Raw genomic sequence first — 21,474 nt, 5'->3', positions numbered from 1 at the left:
AAGGCGCATGTCTGTGAAAGCTCCGTTACGCAAACTGCGGATATGCGCACGCACGGCAGAGCGAGTGCACGCGCAGCGGGCATGTGCATGGGTTAGTACAAGGCATATGTATTACGATATTTTTCGACTTTGACAGTGGATAAACCTAAAACCTGGACCGCTGGGGTGCCTTGAGGACCGTGTTTGAGAACCTCTGCAGTAAACCCATTGATTCTGCATAAAATACAGATCAGTGCTTTCTTTTATCGCAGACTTTTCCGCGCAGCTCCTCAAGCTGTGAGGAAAAGCAACTCTGTGGTAATCCCCACAAATTGAGTAAACTGGCATGGGTGATTAGCCCTGTTGCCAATTGGATTCATCAGTTAATCTCAGAGCTCACTTCACAAAATAAAGCCCCAATCGAGTCATTCTGGGGACATGCACAGCACTCTCCGAGATGCTGAGCTACCCCAGGCTCCCCCCGCCCCGGCTCCCCCCCAGCACTGTGAATAGATGCTGTGCGCATGTGCACGGCCTCTATTATCCTCAATTCCTGCTACGCCCAACCCCCCCCCCCCCTCCCCTTCAGCCGTGGGACACTGTTGGGCACAAGTGGGACAGCGGTGTAGTCCACGGAAAATGGGATTGTCCTAATTAATGCGGGACAGTTGGGAGGTATGCATCTGACTCCACAGCTTGTTCCTTAATGATCTTGCTTGTTACTCTAACAGTTGACAATGTGGTCTTATTTTCCTAAAGCATACCTCCCAACTGTCCTGATTCTTGCAGGACAGTTCCCTTTTTTTTTGGACTGTCCCACTGTTTCGTCCGCAGGCCACAGTGTCCCAAAGTGCTGGTGGTGGGGCGGGGGGGGGGGGGGGCAGTTGGGAGTCTCCTGTCACTCACTGCTCTGCTATAGAGCAGTGGTGAATAGATAATGCGCACACAGCATCTATTCACAAAGACAAGTGGGACTGGGGGCATGCCAGCAGCTCACAGAGCGCTGCGCATGCCCCTACAATGATGTAAAATGGGGTCGTGGCTCTCAATTGTGGCATTACCACAAAGTCATGCCCCCTTTTGCTGAGATCACGCCCCCTTTGCAGTGGTCCCGCATTTTTCTTCATGAAAGTTGGGAGACATGTCTAGAGCATACTTGCCTACTCTCCCGGGAGGCTCCCGAAAATCAGGTGGCACTCCCGGCCCCCCGTGGAAGTAGGCAAGTCTCCCGTATGCTGCTCAATCCCCACTGCTCCCCGCCGCTTCCCACCGCTTATCGCATCCCCCCTGCTCACTTCGGCATCCCATCACACAGAAGGGGTGGGTCGATGGTGCGAATACCGTCACCGTAGCCCCTCCCCTCCACCCCACCGCTTTACAATGCCGGTAATGTGGGCATTGTAAAGTGGGGGGCGGGACTATGATGACGTGATCACGTCATCATGCCCCATACCGCCTCCTCCACGCCCCCGTACCACCTCCTCCACGTCCCTCCTATGTGACCAGGCTGCTCCCCAGCCTGAATGTAGGCAAGTATGGCCTAGATTAATATTAGGCGGCACCGAAAAATGTTGGTGGCTCAGACTATTCTTCAGTGTCAAGCAACACATTCCAAACACACATGTACAACTTCTATGAGTATCCAGTGTTAATGTATAGCTGTTTACTCACCGAAGGCCAAACCGTAGCACCATACAGATCTGTGGCTTCTACTATTTTTATATCATGTCCAGCAAAGTCAAAACCTTCCCAGGCCACACTTTTGAGATAAGCTGGCACATAACGGCGATTCAGGATGTCTGTCACCATACCATCATTCTTGTTAAGACCTTCTGGGAAAAAACAACATAGATCACAGTTGTTTGCTAAATATAGCACTTGTCTTAGAATGAGTGATTCATAAAAGTCGCCCCTGCTGTGTAGGAATGGACAACATTTATATGAGTTTTGTTGGATCATTGCAAATTTTTCACCCCTTTTATTATAGTGCATTTTTCATTAAGTGTTATTCTCAGATTTATTCTCTTCCGATAAGAGCTGTCCTCCGCGATGCACAGCGGCAGCCTGACTTCCGGGATTCGGTCCCAGGAGTCAGTCTGCGCATGCGCAGGGTGACGGGGGTGGCCGCAAGGCATGCTGGGAGGGATCCGATCGGATCCCTCACACAGCGCCGCAGAGAGAAGCCCATAGGCTTTATGGACTATCGCCAGCTAAAGCTGGCGAACCCCGCCGCGGCGCTGACCTGCCGGCCGGGGGATGGTACATCAGGAAAATGCGGTAAACAGGGGGTTTACCGCATTTTCCGCTTAGTACATCCCGCCCACTCAAACTACCTTGTCCAGCAATAGCAATCATTCCATGGTCAAAGTCACATTTGTTCTCCTTTCTGGGGGTAAATTTACTAAGATGGGAGTTCTATTTAAGATGTGATGTTGCCCATAGCAACTAATCAGATTCCAGGTATTATCTTCAAGAAGGTTCTAGATAAATGAGAAGTAGAATCTGATTGGTTGCTATGGGCAACATCCCATCTTAAATAGAACTCCCATCTTAGTAAATTTACCCCCTGGTCTGAACAACAACTGAACCTCTTGACTATGTTTTTTATGAACTGAGATGATGCCACAAGATTGGCTGATAAAATATTTGCATTAACAAACAGGTGTATCTTACAAGGTGACCACTGTATTTTACAGTATATGTACTAATAAAACCATTTTATATTCAAGTATGATTATTCTAAGAAGAACAATATAAACTATCTACTTCAGCATGTGTAGCCAACGTGTGAGCTCATTTCCAAATACAGAACACTTACTACTAGATAAAGGTCAGGGCTTGATTCAAGAACAAAATAAAACGAATGCTGTGACTTCTGTGGGAGTAATAGGATGGAGAAAGTGTGAAACTTAACATGTATAAGGGGGTGGTCTTCAGTATGCCGGCTGTCGGGATCCCGGCGCACAGTATACCGGCGCCGGGATCCCGACACCCGGCATACCGACATCTATTTTCCCTCGTGGGGGTCCACGACCCCCATGGGGGGAGAATAAAATAGCGTGGCGGGGCTCATTTGCGCTCGCCACACTGTCGGTATGCAGGCGGTCGGGCTCCCTGCGCCGGTATGCTGGTCGCCGGGAGGCCGAGCGCCGGCATACCATACTACACCCGTATAAGGACCCTATTCAGTATCATTAGCAGATTTTGCTAAATAGCAGAATCTGCTACTGCCTGTGATCACATGCTGAAGGCCGCCCAGCATGCCAAGTCCCGCCCAGCATTGCGATTGCAACTCTGACCAGGGAATAGCAGATGCTCCCGCAGCTGCACCGGCACCTTTCATCTTTTTAATCGGAGCGACCGAGTGTGACGTGACGCGGCTGCACTGAAAATGCTCCGAACCTGCCCCTGTTTATGGGACTACGCCCCTCTCAATTCGATGCGGTCGCATCCTTCCAGAATGTGACCACAATGGGGGTCATTCCGAGTTGTTCGCTCGTTGCCGATTTTCGCAACGGAGCGATTAAGGCAAAAATGCGCATGCGCATGGTTCGCAGTGCGCATGCGGTTAGTATTTTAACTCAAAATTTAGTAGATTTACTCACGCTCGAACGAAGATTTTTCATCGTTGAAGTGATCGTAGTGTGATTGACAGGAAGTGGGTGTTTCTGGGCGGAAACTGGCAGTTTTCTGGGAGTGTACGGAAAAACACAGGCGTGCCAGGGAAAAAAACGCGTGAGTGTCTGGAGAAACGGGGGAGTGGCTGGCCGAACGCTGGGCGTGTTTGTGATGTCAAACCAGGAACGAAACTGACTGAACTGATCGTTATTTGTGAGTAAGTCTCGAGCTACTCAGAAACTGCTAAGTAATTTCTATTCGCAATTCTGCTAATCTTTCGTTCGCTATTCTGCTAAGCTAAGAAACACTCCCAGAGGGCGGCGGCTTAGCGTGTGCAATGCTGCTAAAAGCAGCTAGCGAGCGAACAACTCGGAATCACCCCCAATGTGTATAGTTGCGCACGCACACAGCGGCTGCTGTGCATGCGCAGTCTAGCAAAATTCGCTCGTTCGTGATTTTTGCTAAACTACGATCCGAGCTGAATGAGGGACTATGTCCACTTATTGCATCAAACACATAGCAGGAGATGTATCAAGCCTTGGAGAGAAATAAGTGGAGTAGTTGCCAAAAGCAACCAATCTGCTTTAACTGTCATTTCAAAGACTGTGTTAAAAAATTACAGAAACTTTAGCTCTCTCCAAGGTTTGATACATCTCCCCCATAATACTTTGAATATAACATATAACATGTGGTGTTAATTGTGCTATCTAATTGTGCTAATTAAATGTTTTGTATTACTAACTTGTATTTATTAGCTATATGTAAATTATTGGATGTATGTCATTAAGGGAAAAGAGAACAATAGTGACTGTAACACCCTTAAGATTGCTCTCTAGGTAGATTGGATTCATGTGATGAGGCTATCCCCTCACAGCTACTTTATCAAGTCTTCTCTGTGCATGCTCACTGGGGTTTCAACTGGGAATCAAAAGATGTGGGGCAATACCTTTTCCTGAACACTGAGTAGTGCGCATCACCATCCAGGAGGTGTCCTATCCGGCTGATGTCTGTGACAGCTGTTACCGGGGAGACAGGAAGGGAGAGACTACACCCTCTCTGCATGGTCCGGACTGTTCCAGTTTTTACTCCATTCCTGGACCATATGGGGAGACTGTAATCTCTCCCTCCCCATCTCCCTGGTGACAGATGTCACAGACACCATCTAGGGCGGGACACTCCACAGACGGGGATGCACACTACAAGCTCCAAAGTGGCAGATGTTGCTGCATGTATCCAGTCTGGTGCTCCTGGTATAACCCAGTTCATATTCCTGGCACAGCATGCTATACTGAATTTGTGTAGGCTGGGGCAAGTTGGCTCTGATAACGACAGGTATCAAACCAAGCCAGGGGCGGATTGGGAACAAAAAGCGGCCCTGGAAAAATTTGTTTTTAGTGGCCCCACATAGGCAGCACCAGAGGTGTAAGGTCTAGCCATGGGCCATGGCAGCAGCACCCTCCACCCGACTTTCCAGATAGTGGGGATGTCCAGCATCAAGGGGAAGTTCAAAAGAAATAAAATTAAATGTTATGAGCACATTATATGATACAGCTTCAGAATTTAGGAAACTATATAATTCTTTAGAATTATTACACCAACCGTATCCCAATCACTATTCAATCTTATATGTCAGCCAAGCAGGCAGACAGAGCATACACTAGATCATCTGCAATCACAGGCTAAGTGGCAAAGACATTTTCATATATGCAAATTATTTTGCATCTTATTCATTATGTCTATAAAAAGGACCACATGTCCTCAAACAAAACAGGCCCCACGGGTGCGTCAGTCCACCGGGAATCTTCCCTGTAAGCCCTATGGCCAATCCGCCTCTGAACCAAGCACATGGATAGGAAGAGGGAGCACTGCAAACTTAAGATACATACAACCAGCATACAGGCAGATACTGTATATGCCTTTTTTCCCATGCAGGCAATGCGGTAGCACCTGTGCCTAATTTGCTTTCATCTCCACACCAAGCTTTGTTACTGCATGGTTTAACATTACTGCAATTTCTCTTACGTCCTAGAGGGTGTTGGGGTCCACATTAGTACCATGGGGTACAGACGGGTCCACTAGGACCAATTTGCACTTTAAGAGTTTGAGAGTGTGGGCTGGCTCCTCATTCTATGCCCCTCCCACCAGACTCAGTTTAGAAAATGTGCCCGGAGGAGCCGGTCACAGCTAGGGGAGCTCCTAGAGCTTCTTTAGTTTTAATATTTTTCTAAGAGTTAAGTTAGGCACAGGGAGGCAGCTGGCAACAGCCTCCCTGCTTCGTGGGATTTAGGTCGGGAGTAGTGTCCGCCCTGAGGGGTTTTGAGCCACTATCTCTGCTGGCAGGACATTAGCTCCTGAGGGTGATGATCGTTAGCCGCCCCAGGCGACCGCTCACTCCCGCAGCATGCCGCCACCCCCTAACAGAGCCAGAAGATTCCGGTGGCGAGTGAGACACCGGCCCCCTCAGCAAGCAGGGAGCCGGTGTGAAGATGGCGGCAACAGGGTGGGAGCGCAGTATTAACTGTGCTCCGGAGGCTCAGCGGTACATAGTTTGGTGCTGTAAGGGGCGCCCTGAGCCAGCGCCTATACCCCACACTGGTCAGACCTTGGTTACTCTGCCAGCAGAAATCCTCAGGCCAGTACAAAGGATTGAAGAGCGGGAAGCAGCGCCATGTTCAGGGGGCGGAGCTTCTCTTCAGGGCAGACCCAGTAGCGTTCAGCGCCATTTTCCTGCCTGCAGATCCTATACAGAGATGCTGACAGGGAGAGCTGTCCCTCCAAGCAACTCCAGCTATCCTGTGCGGTACCAGGGTGTTGTAGAAGGGGGGGGGGGGGCTGTGTAAATACTGTGTAGTTATTAAGGTACACAGTAAGTGCTAGGTAGTTGTTTTATATCTACCTCAGAAAGCGCTGTGTGTGGGTTGGCTCCAATCTCTGTGTCTCTCTGTGGCATGCTTGGGGGGAAACTGTGTCTGACATTTCCCTGTGTGTGTGTGTGTGTGTGTGTGTGTGTGTGTGTGTGTGTGTGTGGGTGTTTGTTGTCTCACATAGCCATGTCTAGGGACTCTGTGTCATATGCTGCAGAGGATGTTTACTCTCAGGAGGAATCCATTCCATGTACACAGGAATGTATTGTCTTGTCTTATATCCCAATTAATGAGCCTGAGTGGTTGTCCTCTATTAAGGGGATGATCTCTCAGATCTCTACCAGGGTAGCTCATACTGAGACTGAAACTCAGGTGTTAAAGAACTGTAAGGCAATTTGGTCAGGTTCTGTTCCTATTCCTGCAAAATCCCCTAGTATGTTCCCACAGAAACGTGCAATTTCCCAGATTATGCAAAATGACTCGGATACCGACTCTGATACAGCAGACGGTGATGGGGACGTGCTGAGGGGGGCGGCATGCCTTGCAAAGGGGGTCAGCTCATGATTGAGGTCATTAGAGATGTGTTAAACATTAATGACACCACACCTGAGCAGGTTGAGGAGGCTTACATCACTGACAATAAGAAAGACTCGCTAACCTTCCCTGCATCAAAAAAATTAAACGCTATATTTGAAAAATCCTGGGAAAATCCGGAGAAAAAAAATCCAGATCCCAAAAAGGGTTCTGGTTGCTTTTCCCTTCCCTGAGGAGGATAGGAAAAAATGGAAAACCCACCCATAGTTGACGCATCGGTCTCCAGACTGTTTAAAAAGGTGGTTTTACCTGTCCCTGGATCTACCGCGTTAAAAGAACCGGCTGATCGTAAGATTGACACTACGCTCAAATCCATATACACTACATCAGGAGTGGCGTTAAGGCCCACTATTGCCTGTGCATGGATTTCTAAAGCCATAGTAAAGTGGTCAGGCACATTACTAGAGGATTTGGATACAATGGATAGAAGGGACACTGAATTGTTTCTACGTAACATACAGGATTCTGCGGGGTTCATGGTGGAATCCATGAAGGACCTGGGTACGCTGACTGTACGAATATCTTCCATGTCGGTCTCAGCTCTCAGGGGACTCTGTCTACGCCAATGGTCTGCAGACGCGGAATCCAGGAGAAGTGTGGAGAACCTACCCTACACAGGTCAGGCTCTTTTTGGGGAAGTGTTGGATGCATGGATTTCCACGGCAACCACAGGTAAGTCACCTTTTCTTCCGTCTGCTACACCTTCTACGAAGAAACCATTTTCTTCAGCTGTGTTGCAGTCCTTTCAGACCGCTAAGACAAAAAAGTCCAAGCCTCCTACCACTTTCTTTAGAGGTGGTCGTGCAAAATCCAAAAAGCCTGCACCCGCAGGCTCCCAGGACCAGAAACCTGCTTTTGGTTCCTCAAAATCCTCAGCATGACTGTGGACCGCACAGCCTGGAGGACGGGCTGGTGGGTGCGAGACTCAGACGTTTCAGTCACGTCTGGGTGTCGTCCGACCTGGATCCCTGGGTACATGATATTGTGTCCCAGGTGTACAGACTGGAGTTTCAAAATCTCCCGCCTCACCGATTCTTCAAATCAGGCTTGCCAGCTTTGCTGACAGACAGGGCTATCCTACGGGAAGCCATCCTAAAATTGGAAAAGTCACAGGTCATTGTCCCAGTTCCACCTCTTATGCAAAACAAGGGTTACTATTCAAACCTTTTTGTGGTACCAAAACCGGATGGTTCATTCAGACCAATTTTGAACTTTAAATCGTTGAACCCTTACCTGAGGGTGTTCAAATTCAAAATGGAGTCTCCCGAAGCAGTGATTTCAGGTCTAGAGGAGGGAGAGTTTCTAGTATCCCTGGATATCAAGGATGCGTACCTCCACATTCCGATTTAGCCGCCACACCAGGCTTATCTCAGATTTGCACTGTTAGACAGTCACTATCAATTTGAGGCACTGCCATTCGGCCTTTCCACAGAACAGAGGGTGTTCACCAAGGTGATGGCCGAGATGATGGTTCTCCTCTGCAGACAGGAGGTGAACATAATCCCATATCTGGACCATCTGCTGATAAAGGCATCATCCCGGGAGATGTTGTTGCAGTCCATTGTTCTCACAATTCATCTGCTCAGGGAACACAGTTGAATCCTGAACCTTCCAAAGTCACATTTGGAGCCGACAAGGAGATTGTCTTTTCTGGGAATGATTCTCGACACGGAAGTGCAGAGGGTGTTTCTGCCGGAGGAGAAAGCGTTGGTGATTCAAACAATGGTCTGGGATGTCCTGAAGCCAACCCGAGTATCGGTTCATCAGTGCATTTGCCTTCTGGGAAAGATGGTTGCCGCCTACGAGGCTCTGCAGTATGGAAGGTTTCATGCTCGGTCCTTCCAACTGGATCTCCTAGACAAATGGTCGTGGTCTCACCTACGCATGCACCAGAGGATACGTCTGTCGCTGAAAGCCAGGATTTCACTCCTCTGGTGGCTGCAAATGCCTCATCTTCTGGAGGGCCGCAGGTTCGGGATTCTGGACCGGGTCCTTCTTACCATGGATGCAAGTCTCCTGGGCTGGGGCGCAGTCACTCAGGGGGAAACCTTCCAAGGAAGGTGGTCAAGCCTGAAATTCAGTCTTCAAATAAACATTATGGAACTAAGAGCTATCTACAACAGTCTTCTCCAAGCGGCTCATCTTCTGTGAGATCGAGCCATTCAAGTGCAGTCGGACAATGTAACGACGGTGGCCTACATAAACCGACAGGGCAGAACGAAGAGCAGAGCTGCAATGTCAGAGGTCACAAGAATCATCCTCTGGGCGGAAAAGCACGCGGTGGCGCTGTCAGCAATCTTCATTCCGGGAGTAGACAACTGGGAAGCGGACTTCCTCAGCAGACGCAATCTCCATCCAGGAGAGTGGGGACTCTATCCAGAGGTGTTCATGGAGGTAACAGATCTTTGGGGTGTACCTCAAATAGACATGATGGCCTCCCGTCTCAACAAGAAGCTTCGGAGGTATTGTTCCAGGTCAAGGGACCCGCAAGCCGTGGCGGTGGACGCCCTAGTGACTCCATGGGTGTTCCAGTCGGTGTATGTGTTTCCTCCACTTCCACTCACTCCAAGAGTTCTAAAACTCATAAGGAGAGTTCAGGCAATCCTCATTGCTCCGGACTAGCCCAGAAGGGCTTGGTACGCGTATCTTCTGGGTCTTCTGCTGGAAAATCCAAGGCCTCTTCCTCTTCGGGAGGACCTTCTGCAACAGGGGCCATTCGCTTATCAAGACTTACCGTGGCTACGTTTGACGGCATGGAAGTTGAACGCCAGATATTAGCTCGTGAGGGCATTCCGAACAAGGTTATTCCTACCCTGATACAGGCTAGGAAAGGAGTAACGTCTAAACATTACCATCACATTTGGAAAAAGTATGTCTCTTGGTGTGAATCCAAGAAGTTTCCTACGGTGGAGTTTCAACTGGGACGGTTTCTCCTCTTCCTGCAAGCAGTTGTGGATATGGGCCAGAGGTTGGGATCCGTGAAGGTCCAGATTTCAGCCTTATCCATTTTCTTCCAGAAACAGCTGGCTTCCCTCCCTGAGATTCAGACTTTCTTGAAAGGGGTACTGCATATACAGCCTCCCTTTGTGCCACCTATGGTGCCCTGGGATCTTAACGTGTGTTACAGTTCCTCCAATCGGATTGGTTCGAGCCTCTACCGGAGGTTGAGGTCAAGTTTCTCAAGTGGAAGGCTGTTACTTTGTTGGCCTTAGCTTCTGCTAGACGTTTGTCGGAGTTGGGGGCTTTGTCTTGTAAAAGCCCCTACTTGGTCTCCCATGAAGATAGAGCTGAGCTCCGGACACGTCAGCAGTTCCTTCTGAAGGTTGTGTCGGCATTTCATATCAACCAACTTATTGTGGTGCCAGTGGCTACTGACTCCTCAGTTTCGTCAAAGTCCTTGGATGTTGTAAGAGTTCTGAAACTCTATGTGAAGAGGACTGCTCGTCACAGGAAATCGGACTCTCGGATTGTCCTGTATGATCCCAAGAAACTTGGGTGTCCTGCTTCTAAGCAGACTATCTCTCATTGGATCAGGTTTACTATCCAGCATGCGTATTCTACGGCAGGATTGCCGTGTCCTACGTCTGTTAAGGCCCACTCTACTCGTAAGGTGGGTTCTACCTGGGCGGCTGCCCGGGGTGTCTCGGCTTTACAGCTTTGCCAAGCGGCTACTTGGTCTGGGTCGTACACGTTTGCTAAGTTTTACAGGTTCGATACTTTGGCCTCTGAGGACCTGAAGTTTGGTCAATTAGCTCTGCAGGAGCCTCCACGCTCTCTCTCCCATTCTGGGAGCTTTGGTACATCCCCATGGTACTAATGTGGACCCCAGCATCCTCTAGGACGTAAGAGAAAATAGGATTTTAATTACCTACCGGTAAATCCTTTTCTCGTAGTCCGTAGAGGATGCTGGGCACCCGCCCATTGCTTAGTGATCCTGCACTGTTTACATAGTTCAGTACTGCTTAGTTCTTGGTTAAGTACTGTTTTGTTACTTGGTTAAGTAATGTTGTTCAGCCGTTGCTGAGTTTTCAAGCTGATTAACTTGGTTTGCCTTGTATGTGTGAGCTGGTGTGAATCTCGCCACTATCTGTGTAAAATCCTTCTCTCGAAGTTGTCCGTCTCCTCGAGCACAGTTTCTGGACTGAGTCTGGTGGAAGGGGCATAGAGGGAGGAGCCAGCCCACACTCTCAAACTCTTAAAGTGCCAGTGGCTCCTAGTGGACCCGTCTGTACCCCATGGTACTAATGTGGACCCCAGAATCCTCTACGGACTACGAGAAAATGATTTACCGGTAGGTAATTAAAATTCTATTATTACTGCGGAAAACTATTGTTCATCATAATACTGCTCTCCATTCAGCACAGAGGTATAACTTACTCGCCTGCACACTGAATGTGTAATAGCGCAGTACTTCATTATTCACATAATAAAACCATATAATTACTTTCATAGCCCCAGCTAAGGCAATACATGTTACCTTGTTCATCTGCCATTGTGATAGTCCTGAAGATAGTAAAGTACTTAGTTGATGCTCTTCTGTTGGGAAACGGAAAACATAAAACATATTCCATTAACATTGAAACTACAAATATCCACAGCAGAATCTGCACCAATGACAAACAGGTCATTTATGGTGGAGAAAAACTGGGGAGCACTATTGCTTTCCACTAAATCATTTACATCACGTGGGCTTTATGAATAATGATAGAAAACTACACTTTGCCTATTTTCCAGGAAGGGCTGCTATATCCCTGTAGAAGAGTTTGGAAACAATTTACCAATGTTTGGAAAGTATAATGAAGGATTTAGACCTCCTGCACACTTGAGTAGATCATTGACTCTCTGTGTGAAGGGACCTTGGGTCAATGTAGTTACCATCTATCTTGCCTTTACATTTGGTGTTGATTGGATTCCAGTCTGCTACTCATTCTGATCTCCCTGCTGGGAATGACTCAAATATCCTTTACTATTGTCCAAATGAGTATCCCGAACAAGGTTTCCAAGAGCTCTCTGCTCACAGATGCCAAATGTGAGGGTGTTGTAGAAGTAGCATGCTGGGAGGCAGTGCTGCAGTTCTTTGTAGAGCTGTTCAGCAGGAAACAAGGCAGAGCCTCTTTGGTGTAACACCATTCTGAAACTGAGGACAATATGGCAATTAGGCAATCCACGAAACCAGAGATTGGGTAAGCATTTGCACCGGAGAAACAGGAAATGCTAGTTATTTTTTATGCAGGCATGTCACAGTCCATAGGTAGCATCTGCTGTTTGTCCCCAAAAAGGACAAATCAATACCTTCTATGTAGACTTGTGCTTTTTGAATGATTTCACAGTGTATGAAGCCCAGGGGCGGATTGGGAACAAAAAGCGGCCCTGGAAAAATTTGTACTAGTGGCCTCACATGGGCAGCACCAGAGGTGTAAGGTCTAGCCATGGCAGCAACAACCCCCCCCCCCCCCAGACTTTCCAGATAATGGGCATGGCTAACATCAAGGGGGAAGTTGAAAGGAAATAAAATCAAATATTATGAGCACATTATATGATACACCTTTAGAATTTAGGAAACTATATAATTCTTTAGAAAGAGATATTTTCTTGCTTATTACACCAACCGTATCCCAATCACTATTCACTCAATCTTATATGTCAGCCAAGCAGGCAGACAGAGCATACACTAGATCATCTGCAATCACAGGCTAAGTGGCAAAGTCATTTTCATATATGCAAATTATTTAGCATCTTATTCATTATGTCTATAAATAGGACCACATGTCCTCAAACAAAACAGGCTCCGCGGGTGCGTCGGCCCACCGGGAAACTTCCCTGTAAGCCCTATGGCCAATCTGCCTCTGATAAAGCCTATCTTCTGCCTCATATTGCCCCCTCAAACACTGCCAAAGATCTCTGAATGGAACTCACTGGCAGTTGGTGGGGCTCCTCTATTTGAATTTCGGTCACATTCATTGCCCTATTTAAGTTACATGAGTTTAGGATCAAGCAAAGAAGACTGCGCTTAGTGAACCACTTTCTGGTGGGGTTTAGAGAGTACACCCAGGCTAATTTAGATGATATATTCATCTTAGTAAGACCTGGAATGATCATACATAACAAGTAGGGCTGGTTTTAGGGATCGGATCAGAAAGATGTCAAATGAGGATATCAGTACAGGACCTAGGTCATCATGTGTGGGGAAGGTGATGGATCCGGCTAGAAGCAGAGCATGTAGTGGTGACTGTAAGGCATTACAGAAGATTTGTTACTGACAGACCTATGATGTGGCTCCCCATACATTAATAAGAGCACTGGGGAGCAGTGGTGAGCAGTGGAGAATGCTTCACAACTGGTGGAGCAACACATTTTATTGTACAGACTGTCCGCTGGGGAGTCCAGGTCTGCACTGCTTTCTTTCTTTGTTCACACATGCCTCAAGGTTTTGTCCAGGTATGACCAACTTTAGGAATAACATTATTTTCAAGTTTACTTTGTCCTGCAAAACTTTAATTTAACTTCATGTACAGAATTTCAGCATTATAAAACACAGAGCAAAAAATTATTAAATATATAGACTATATTCCACAAACCTCTAAATTACAGGAAGCAAGCAATTATTTTGGAGTAACTAAAAAAAAAAAAATGTTTTAGGTAACAAATATGTGCAGCTACAGATCTGTATACTGAAGAATGTACAGTATTTGTTTTATTTTGATCCCCCTCTTCTTCTGAATATTACTATTTGTAAAGCACCAGATGCAGGAGCAGAACTAGTGACAGTGCAACCGATGCATTGCACCAGGGGCCAATGCTATGAAGGGGCCCACAGCAGATGGCTTCATAATGAGTCAGAAACAACAACAAAGAAACACCCAGCGCCTATTAGTAGCTATATACCTGCGGCTTTTCAGTGGGTATAATCCACCCAAAAAGAGAAAAAAAACAAAACCTAATATTGAAAAGCGCTGGCATAGAGCAACACAACAATGTATTATTTTGAATTATTTTAAATTTATTCAAACAATCATAAAATAATATATATAAAATGACAATTCACTGGCCAGTGATAGTTAAATAAAATTACAACATATATCTTCCCATCAATATTTATGTTTCAATATGTTACTGAATCCTTATAATGTAACAAAAGTTATTTTGTATCAAGCAACTGTTTCAGTATTCTATCATAATCAAATTCCAGACAGCTTATTTATGAATGAGCAGTAGATAAAATCAATGCAGTTTATAGTACTTGCAGAGGCTCATACATGTTTATGCTTTGTGTATTTATTAATAGGTTGATATTATTTACCCTCTATTTGAAGCTGCTCCAATGTCCTGTAGCTGTAAATGATTATCCTGTGGAGTGGTTTATATCCGGATTCCCAATTGGTATACTGAGGTGCTTTCCTCTGTCTATCCGAGGATGCCCGCCAACCCTCAGTAAGAGATATCCGTAATGACCTCCGGTTTCTCAATATGCATCAGGCACCTTTGTGCTTCTAGAGAGGGCTCGGAGGAGCGTTCTCTCTGTCCGTGTCTCCCCACTCATAGTGGGCTCTGTCACAGTAGCTCACCTCCTTTCTCTCCCCGTGTGGAGGACCCGCTCTGTTGAGCGCTTGATGTACCTCAAAAGGTACCCACTTGCAGCGTGTGTGGCAGGTACCTGCCGCTCTGTGTTGTACAGAATCATGCCTATAGAGTAAACACTGACCGGCTTCCAAAAGTGCAGTGTGTTGATGACGCGTTTCCCCGCCTACACCATCGGCAGCTTCTTCAGATCAATACCCTATGTGCTCCTTCACTCTATTTATTCTCCCAGAGCTCCAAATACCTGTGTTGCTTAATTAAATACTTTCAGCTTTTTCCTGGGTATTTTAAAAACACTCATATTAACCTTTTGCTTATAATAACCATACATAAAACCACTTAATAAATTAAGTTTAAACAAATTACATTTATATTCCAAAGCTGCAATATTAGTAAACAAACCAGCAGCTAATAAGGATAAAAAGGAATGGATATCTGTAGAGGATAAATTTTGCCTCTTTTAGCCAACTCTCCTAAGGATCTAATAACATATCATTAATATATTACATAATCCTATAAGTACCAAGTCATTCCCAATTATTATTGGCAACAAACTACTAGATTGATCAAATCAAACTAGATTCTAATAGGACATAGACACATTTCATTTTAAAACAAATGGGGATCTACACCACAACTGACAATAATAGATTGCACAAAACCACAAAAAAAGGTTACTGTATCTATTCAACTTACATCACAAGAATCAATTGTGTACATAACATCGGTGTGGGCATCAGGATTTTACGCTCTATATAGGATTTAATTTTACTGTGTCATTCAGATCATGGGGAACCACAGTATTTAAACGGTAAATCCAAAACGCCTCCTTCTTACATAATCTATTAAACCTATCTCCTCCCCTATTAGTACTACTAATTTGTTCTATTGTTTTGACTGTAACTGTTTTTGACTTAGTACTATTGGGCTGTTGACATAATGAAAAATGGCTTGCAAGCACAATAATACATATGCCTACTTCCGGGTATTGAGACCTGTGATGCACAGAGAAGTCATGTGACACATAAAGGATGTTAAGTGTGTCACATGGCCGGACCCAAAACATCATTGTTTTTGGTCTGTTGCCAGGTTATGATGCTCTTCCTGGTCACATGTGACACACCAGATGACCATTTGAGCATAACGCTATTGGGCAGAGATCCGATCACGTGACCGGTATAGTCACGTAATCGGAACCCTTTCGATAAATAATCATGTTTGAATATTTAGATTTGTGTTAGGTATACTCGTTTTTAATATATTTCAGTATCTGATATTTCTGGGATCAATTGGGACTCTTTTAATATACTTTTTAATATCAATTTCCGAACGGCTTATATTTTATGATATCTGTCATGTGTAATGAGTTATGCCACTCAGTAGGGTATAAAAGGTACTTATGCCAGTCACTACCCACATGCTCCTGAGGAAGCTGGATCTAATACACCAGTGAAACACGTTGAGCGTTTTTCTCTGCCTGAGTTTGGATTCCACGATTACTGCTGGCTATATTGGTCACTCTGATGCAACATCGGGACTTTTCCATTGCAATATCCACATCACCTGGTCCTATTTCAACAATCTAGGACAAGCTTTCTAGCTCTTAACAAGGTGGAAATTATCTGCAACTGGATCACTGGTAAAAGCCTCATATTGCTAAATAGGCGATAAATGTTGGCCTATGTCAGTGTCATCAGTCCCCCATGAGTGAATCCTAGCCAGCACTGTGGAACTATTCCCATTTTTTAAACAGGCATATTGTGGCATATTTTATATGAATATATTGTGATTGTAATATACATATACATTAAATGTGTTAATATTCTTAACAAGCCTATCGGAATTTAATTTATTTCTTATAGTTCATGATCAGACAGCGCTGGCAAAATCCATTTCTTCTTTTTGCCTAAAATTTATAGGGGAACTTACCACCCCATTGCCGGCGGATATTGATAGCGCACCTTAATATTTATTTTTGCAATAATTGGGAATGACTTGATACTTATAGGATTATGTAATATACAGTATTAATGATATGTTATTAGATCCTTAGGAGAGTTGGCTAAAAGAGGCAACATTTATTCTCTACATATATCAATTACTTTTTATCCTTATTAGCTGCTGGTTTTTTAGTAATATTGCAGCTTTGGAATATAAATGTAATTGGTTTAAACTTAATTTATTAAGTGGTTTTATGTATGGTTATTATAAGCAAAAGGTGAATGAGTGTTTTTTAAAAATACCCAGGAAAAAGCTGAATGTATTTAATTAAGCAACACAGGTGTTTGGAGCTCTGGGAGAATAAATAGAGTGAAGGAGCACATAGGGTATCAATCTGAGGAAGCCGCCGATGGTGTAGGCGGGGAAACGCGTCATCAACACACTGCACTTTTGGAAGCCGGTCAGTGTTTGCTCTACAGGCGTGATTCTGTACAACACAGAGTGGCAGGTGCCTGCCACACACACTGCAAGTGAGGACCTTTTGCCGTACATCAAGCGCTCAACGGAGCAGGTCCTCCACACGGGGAGAGGAAGGAGGTGAGCTACCGTGACAGAGCCCACTACGAGTGGGGAGACACAGACAGAGAGAACGCTCCTCTGAGCCCTCTCTAGAAGCACAAAGGTGCCTGATGCATATTGAGGAACCGGAGGTCATTATGGATATCTCTAACTGAGGATTGGCGGACATCCTCGGATAGACAGAGGAAAGCACCTCAGTATACCAATTAGGAATCCGGATATAAACCACTCCACAGGATAATCATTTACAGCTACAGGACATTGGAGCAGCTTCAAATAGAGGGTAAATAACATCAACCCTATTAATAAATACACAAAGGATAAACATTTATGAGCCACTGCAAGTACTATAAACTGCATTGATTTTAACTACTGCTCATTCATAAATAAGCTGTCTGGAATTTGATTATGATTGAATACTGAAACAGTTGCTTGATACAAAATAACTTTTGTTACATTATAAGGATTCAATAACATATTGAAACAGAAATATTGATGGAAAGATATATGTTGTAATTTTATTTAGCTATCGCTGGCCAGTGAATTGTCATTTTATATATATTATTTTATGATTGTTTGAATAAACTTAAAATTATTCAAAATAATAAATTGTTGTGTTGCTCTATACCAGCACTTTTCAATATTAGGTTTTCATAATGAGTCAGACTGACTACCGCTTCACCACTCTACCACTCCGTGGGTCGTAAGAGGATGTAGTCTGGCTGGAGGAAGAGGAGGCTCCTCCTTTGCCTCCTGAGTGACTGGGACTGAAAGTTGAGGGTTAAATGATCCTGCTCTTACCACGAGGATGATGTTAAATCTCAACAGGGTGGATAGAAAGGGGTGTGGTTCATAGAGTCGACCATACATAGGTTGACAGTGTCTCGGTCGACCACTATTGGTCGACAGTGACCAAATCGACACCCAAAATAGGTCGACACAAGCATTAGGTTGACATGAGCAATGTCAACATGATTATTTAAAAAAAAAAAACATTTTTGGTGTTGTTTTCTTTGCAGAGTGACCGGGAACCCTAATTAGTGCACCATGTCCCCCAGCATGGATCGCTGCACTCGGCACAGTTTACCGTTCCCAATCATAGTCCACTTGGATCACAAAGTATGAAAAAGTTCCAAAAATTTAAAGAAATTGTGAAAAACTCATGTTGACCTAGTGCATGTCGACCAATAGTGGTCGACCTAAGTGTGGTCGACCTAGAGATCCGATACCGATAGAAAGAGCTGTGCTGCCCCTGCTTGCAGTGCCAGCAATCTTACATCCTGAGATGAACCAGCCACACTGTTCTGGAATGGGCTCAGGACCCAACAGTAAGTATATGCTTAGCCACACAGTGTGTAACTGATGAGGGAGGTATATGATCCTGGCATGCCTCTTTACCGAGATGAAGTGGGAAGCACTAGCACAGAGATGTATTAACATCTTGGCTACGGAGAGGGGGAGATTTCCTAGTGCTGATGCGCGGTGTCTCTTCCCCCATCCGGCTCCACTGGGCATGCGCAAATTCTGGAGTCTGCAGCCAGGGACATCACTGTCCCTGCTGTGGTGTATGGGCAACAACACCTGCCGGAATCGATAGCTGCAGGTGTCAGAATGGTCACTGGCACTGACCGTTCTGACATCTGCAGCTATCGATTTTGACATTGCCCTTCATATCGGCGTATTATCTTACAGATAGCAGCGCTGATAATGACAGGAGCACAGAGCCACACACCACCGAAGTCACACATGGGTGAGAATCGGGATCAGTACACACAACGTGCACTGATACTTCTCCCCCATAACGGAGGATCATACATTGCGGCCTTAGTGCCCCGGCCTGCCAGCCACGCAGTTCTGGTGTGGGACCAGGCCCACCTGGTACCTCCATCATCTGCTCTTCCTCTGTGGAATGAGCCCTATTTTAATTACTTCAACCCATACTACTGGGACCAGTTTGCAGGGCTATAAGGAGGGTAATGTGGGCGGTGCGGCCGCACTGGGCGGGATGGTCTGGGGTTGGGAATCGCGCTGTGTTTCCTCCTCCGTGGAACGGTTTTTGCGTCTCCCACAGAACTGTGCAAGGCATCTGGGGAGAGTCCTCCAAATGGTTCCAACCAGCATTTGGGACACTGGGTAAGGCTGACCATAATGGAGCACCGGGTGCTACGATGCTGGCAGTTTGCTTCCTCCTGCTACTTCAGTAACCCGCTGCCTCCCCCTGCCATCCACTGCCTCTCCCTGTCAGGATTTACATAACATGTGAATCATCCAATACCTGCATTGATCCTTGCCTTTTGCACTGGATGATTCACATGCTGTGCAAATCCCAGCTGCCACACTGAGTCACCAAAGAGTATATATAAACATTGCTTCCATGCGAGTATGTGCCTATGTTTTAAACCATTTTTCTCCTTTTTTTTTTATTTGTTTCCAAATAAAGAAATTAATTAATACATAGTGTTGTTAGTTCCTAAACACTAACACCTATACACTAGGGCTTGTTTTCAACCATGTTGACATTTAATGACATCACAGAAAGAATACTTAATTTATGTGAAATGTATATTTTGTGAAAACTTTAATCAGAGGGTTTACCGTCAGATTTACAATAGCTCAAAAATGTATATCTACTTTACTGAAAGTTGAACCAGTAAATCCAACTTCCTTTCACATTAACTTTCCAATACCATTTAGTGCTATATATTCTACATAAAATTGTTAATTTGTTCATGAGATGCATATATTATCTCTATCCAAGGTCGCCTTATAATCATTATGAGTAGCGTTTGTGATTTTTATACCTGTACGCCCAATCATGTTGCTCACCTTTTGTTTGCCCTTAGAAAAACATATGACAGAACATTTTACAAGCTACCATATAACTATGAAATTGCATGGTCATTTCCTGCGGTACGCTTCCATTAGGGTTGCATGCTTTGGATGAAATATACCCTGCTGTAAATTATATGTTTATTGGAAGTCACCATTAATTCCTGGATACATAAGTGATATAAAGCAGAATGCTTTTCTACTGGTCCTATAACAGCTTTTACTATCCCCATAATTTACAGCAGGCAGTAAACACATCATCACTAAGCACTGACTTCTTCTAATTGATATTAATAAGCACTATTTATACAGACCTAACTGATAGGACTGTACACGTTACCTGTTCATTATAATCACTGTTCTAGGCTTAATTACAATGCTATTGTAGCTGAAGCTGTTTTTTTGTTTTTTTTCATCAACCCAAAGGATGCATCCAAGGATTTTCATTCTGGAATTATCATTTAGTTTATGCTGAAAACTGACAGCTTGTGTGATTGCTTTTTTCAGTATGTTAGTACAGTATCAATTATCATATAATCTTTTTGTGTGATTTTGCAAATAGAGTTATACATTAATATTACTGCTTTATTTTATCCACAGCTGTGTAAATCCAGAACGAGCTTGGAGCAGGACAAAACAAAGCTACATTGTGTCTAATGTAGAACATTACCTTACACTGGAGCAGGCTATGATAATATTCACTGCATTCCTTGTTGGAAAACACTTGGACTTGGATGTTTTCCTTAGATGTTGCTTCCAGAGAGAGGGGGACTGAGTTCCTAGTGAATGTTACATGCTGATAGTGTCATGGTGATGTTTTCCCTACAAGGAAAAGGATTAGTGAATGCGGACAGCTGCACCGGGAACGTCCTATCACAGCATTCCTAAAAAAGGCCGAGGGAGAAACTATGCTGAAGATGTCTTAGGGTAACCAGTTCAGAGGAAAATGATCATTACTGTTACTGCACGTTACTCTGCTCTATTTTATCTGCACATAAAGGAATTTATACTAATAGTTGTTGTGATATTTCCAACAGAGAATTTCTTCTATGCATAAGCTTTGATTCGTACATTCTATCCTGAAATAATGTGTAAAGGTTCCCATACACTAGACGACCTGTAAATGATGATTTTTCGTTAACGATTTCCCTTGAACTCCCCCGGCAGTCCTGGGCAAACGATACAGTACAATGCACATAATGTATCTTAAGATCTGGTATTGGCTACATCCAGGAACATGCTGTCATTGACAATAGTTTCAGATCTTTCCTGCAGCAGGGAAGATCAGAAGCTCCGACCAACGACCAGCGGGACCGCGCATCACGATCGTTCACAGACACTGAGCGATCTGCACTATTATGAACGATTTGTAGTTCCGATCCTTCGTAAATAGGCCAAATCGCTCATAATATTGTCTAAGAAAGCAGTATGAAAAATAATCACAAGGATTGTGTAAAATCCGGAACGGCCCAGACCTCGGTACGCCAGACAG

The 21,474-nt window shown here is 44.9% G+C and overlaps 1 protein-coding gene across 5 annotated transcripts in view; it reads right to left on the bottom strand.

The window, feature by feature from the left end:
* LOC135020940 (protein-lysine methyltransferase METTL21E-like) overlaps window positions 1–20,741 on the bottom strand; it is a 70,334-nt gene extending 49,593 nt beyond the window's left edge. Inside the window, exons 1-4 of one of the 5 annotated variants that reach the window (XM_063953219.1) lie at window positions 20,653–20,741; window positions 11,931–12,192; window positions 11,533–11,591; window positions 1,651–1,811 (exon numbers count right to left, since the gene is read on the bottom strand). In XM_063953219.1, coding sequence (XP_063809289.1) covers window positions 1,651–1,811; window positions 11,533–11,548 — 177 coding nt within the window. In that variant the 5' untranslated portion in view covers window positions 11,549–11,591; window positions 11,931–12,192; window positions 20,653–20,741. The remainder of the gene's footprint in view (window positions 1–1,650; window positions 1,812–11,532; window positions 11,592–11,930; window positions 12,193–20,652) is intronic. The other 4 variants (XM_063953221.1, XM_063953217.1, XM_063953220.1 and 1 more) reach the window with 4 other exon arrangements.
* Window positions 20,742–21,474: the final 733 nt, after the last annotated feature.

The sequence above is a fragment of the Pseudophryne corroboree genome, chromosome 2 (assembly GCF_028390025.1).
Source record: "Pseudophryne corroboree isolate aPseCor3 chromosome 2, aPseCor3.hap2, whole genome shotgun sequence".
Lineage (NCBI taxonomy): Eukaryota > Metazoa > Chordata > Amphibia > Anura > Myobatrachidae > Pseudophryne > Pseudophryne corroboree.
The sequence above is the reverse complement of the archived record's forward strand: the minus strand, read 5'-3'. Positions and strand labels throughout refer to the sequence as shown.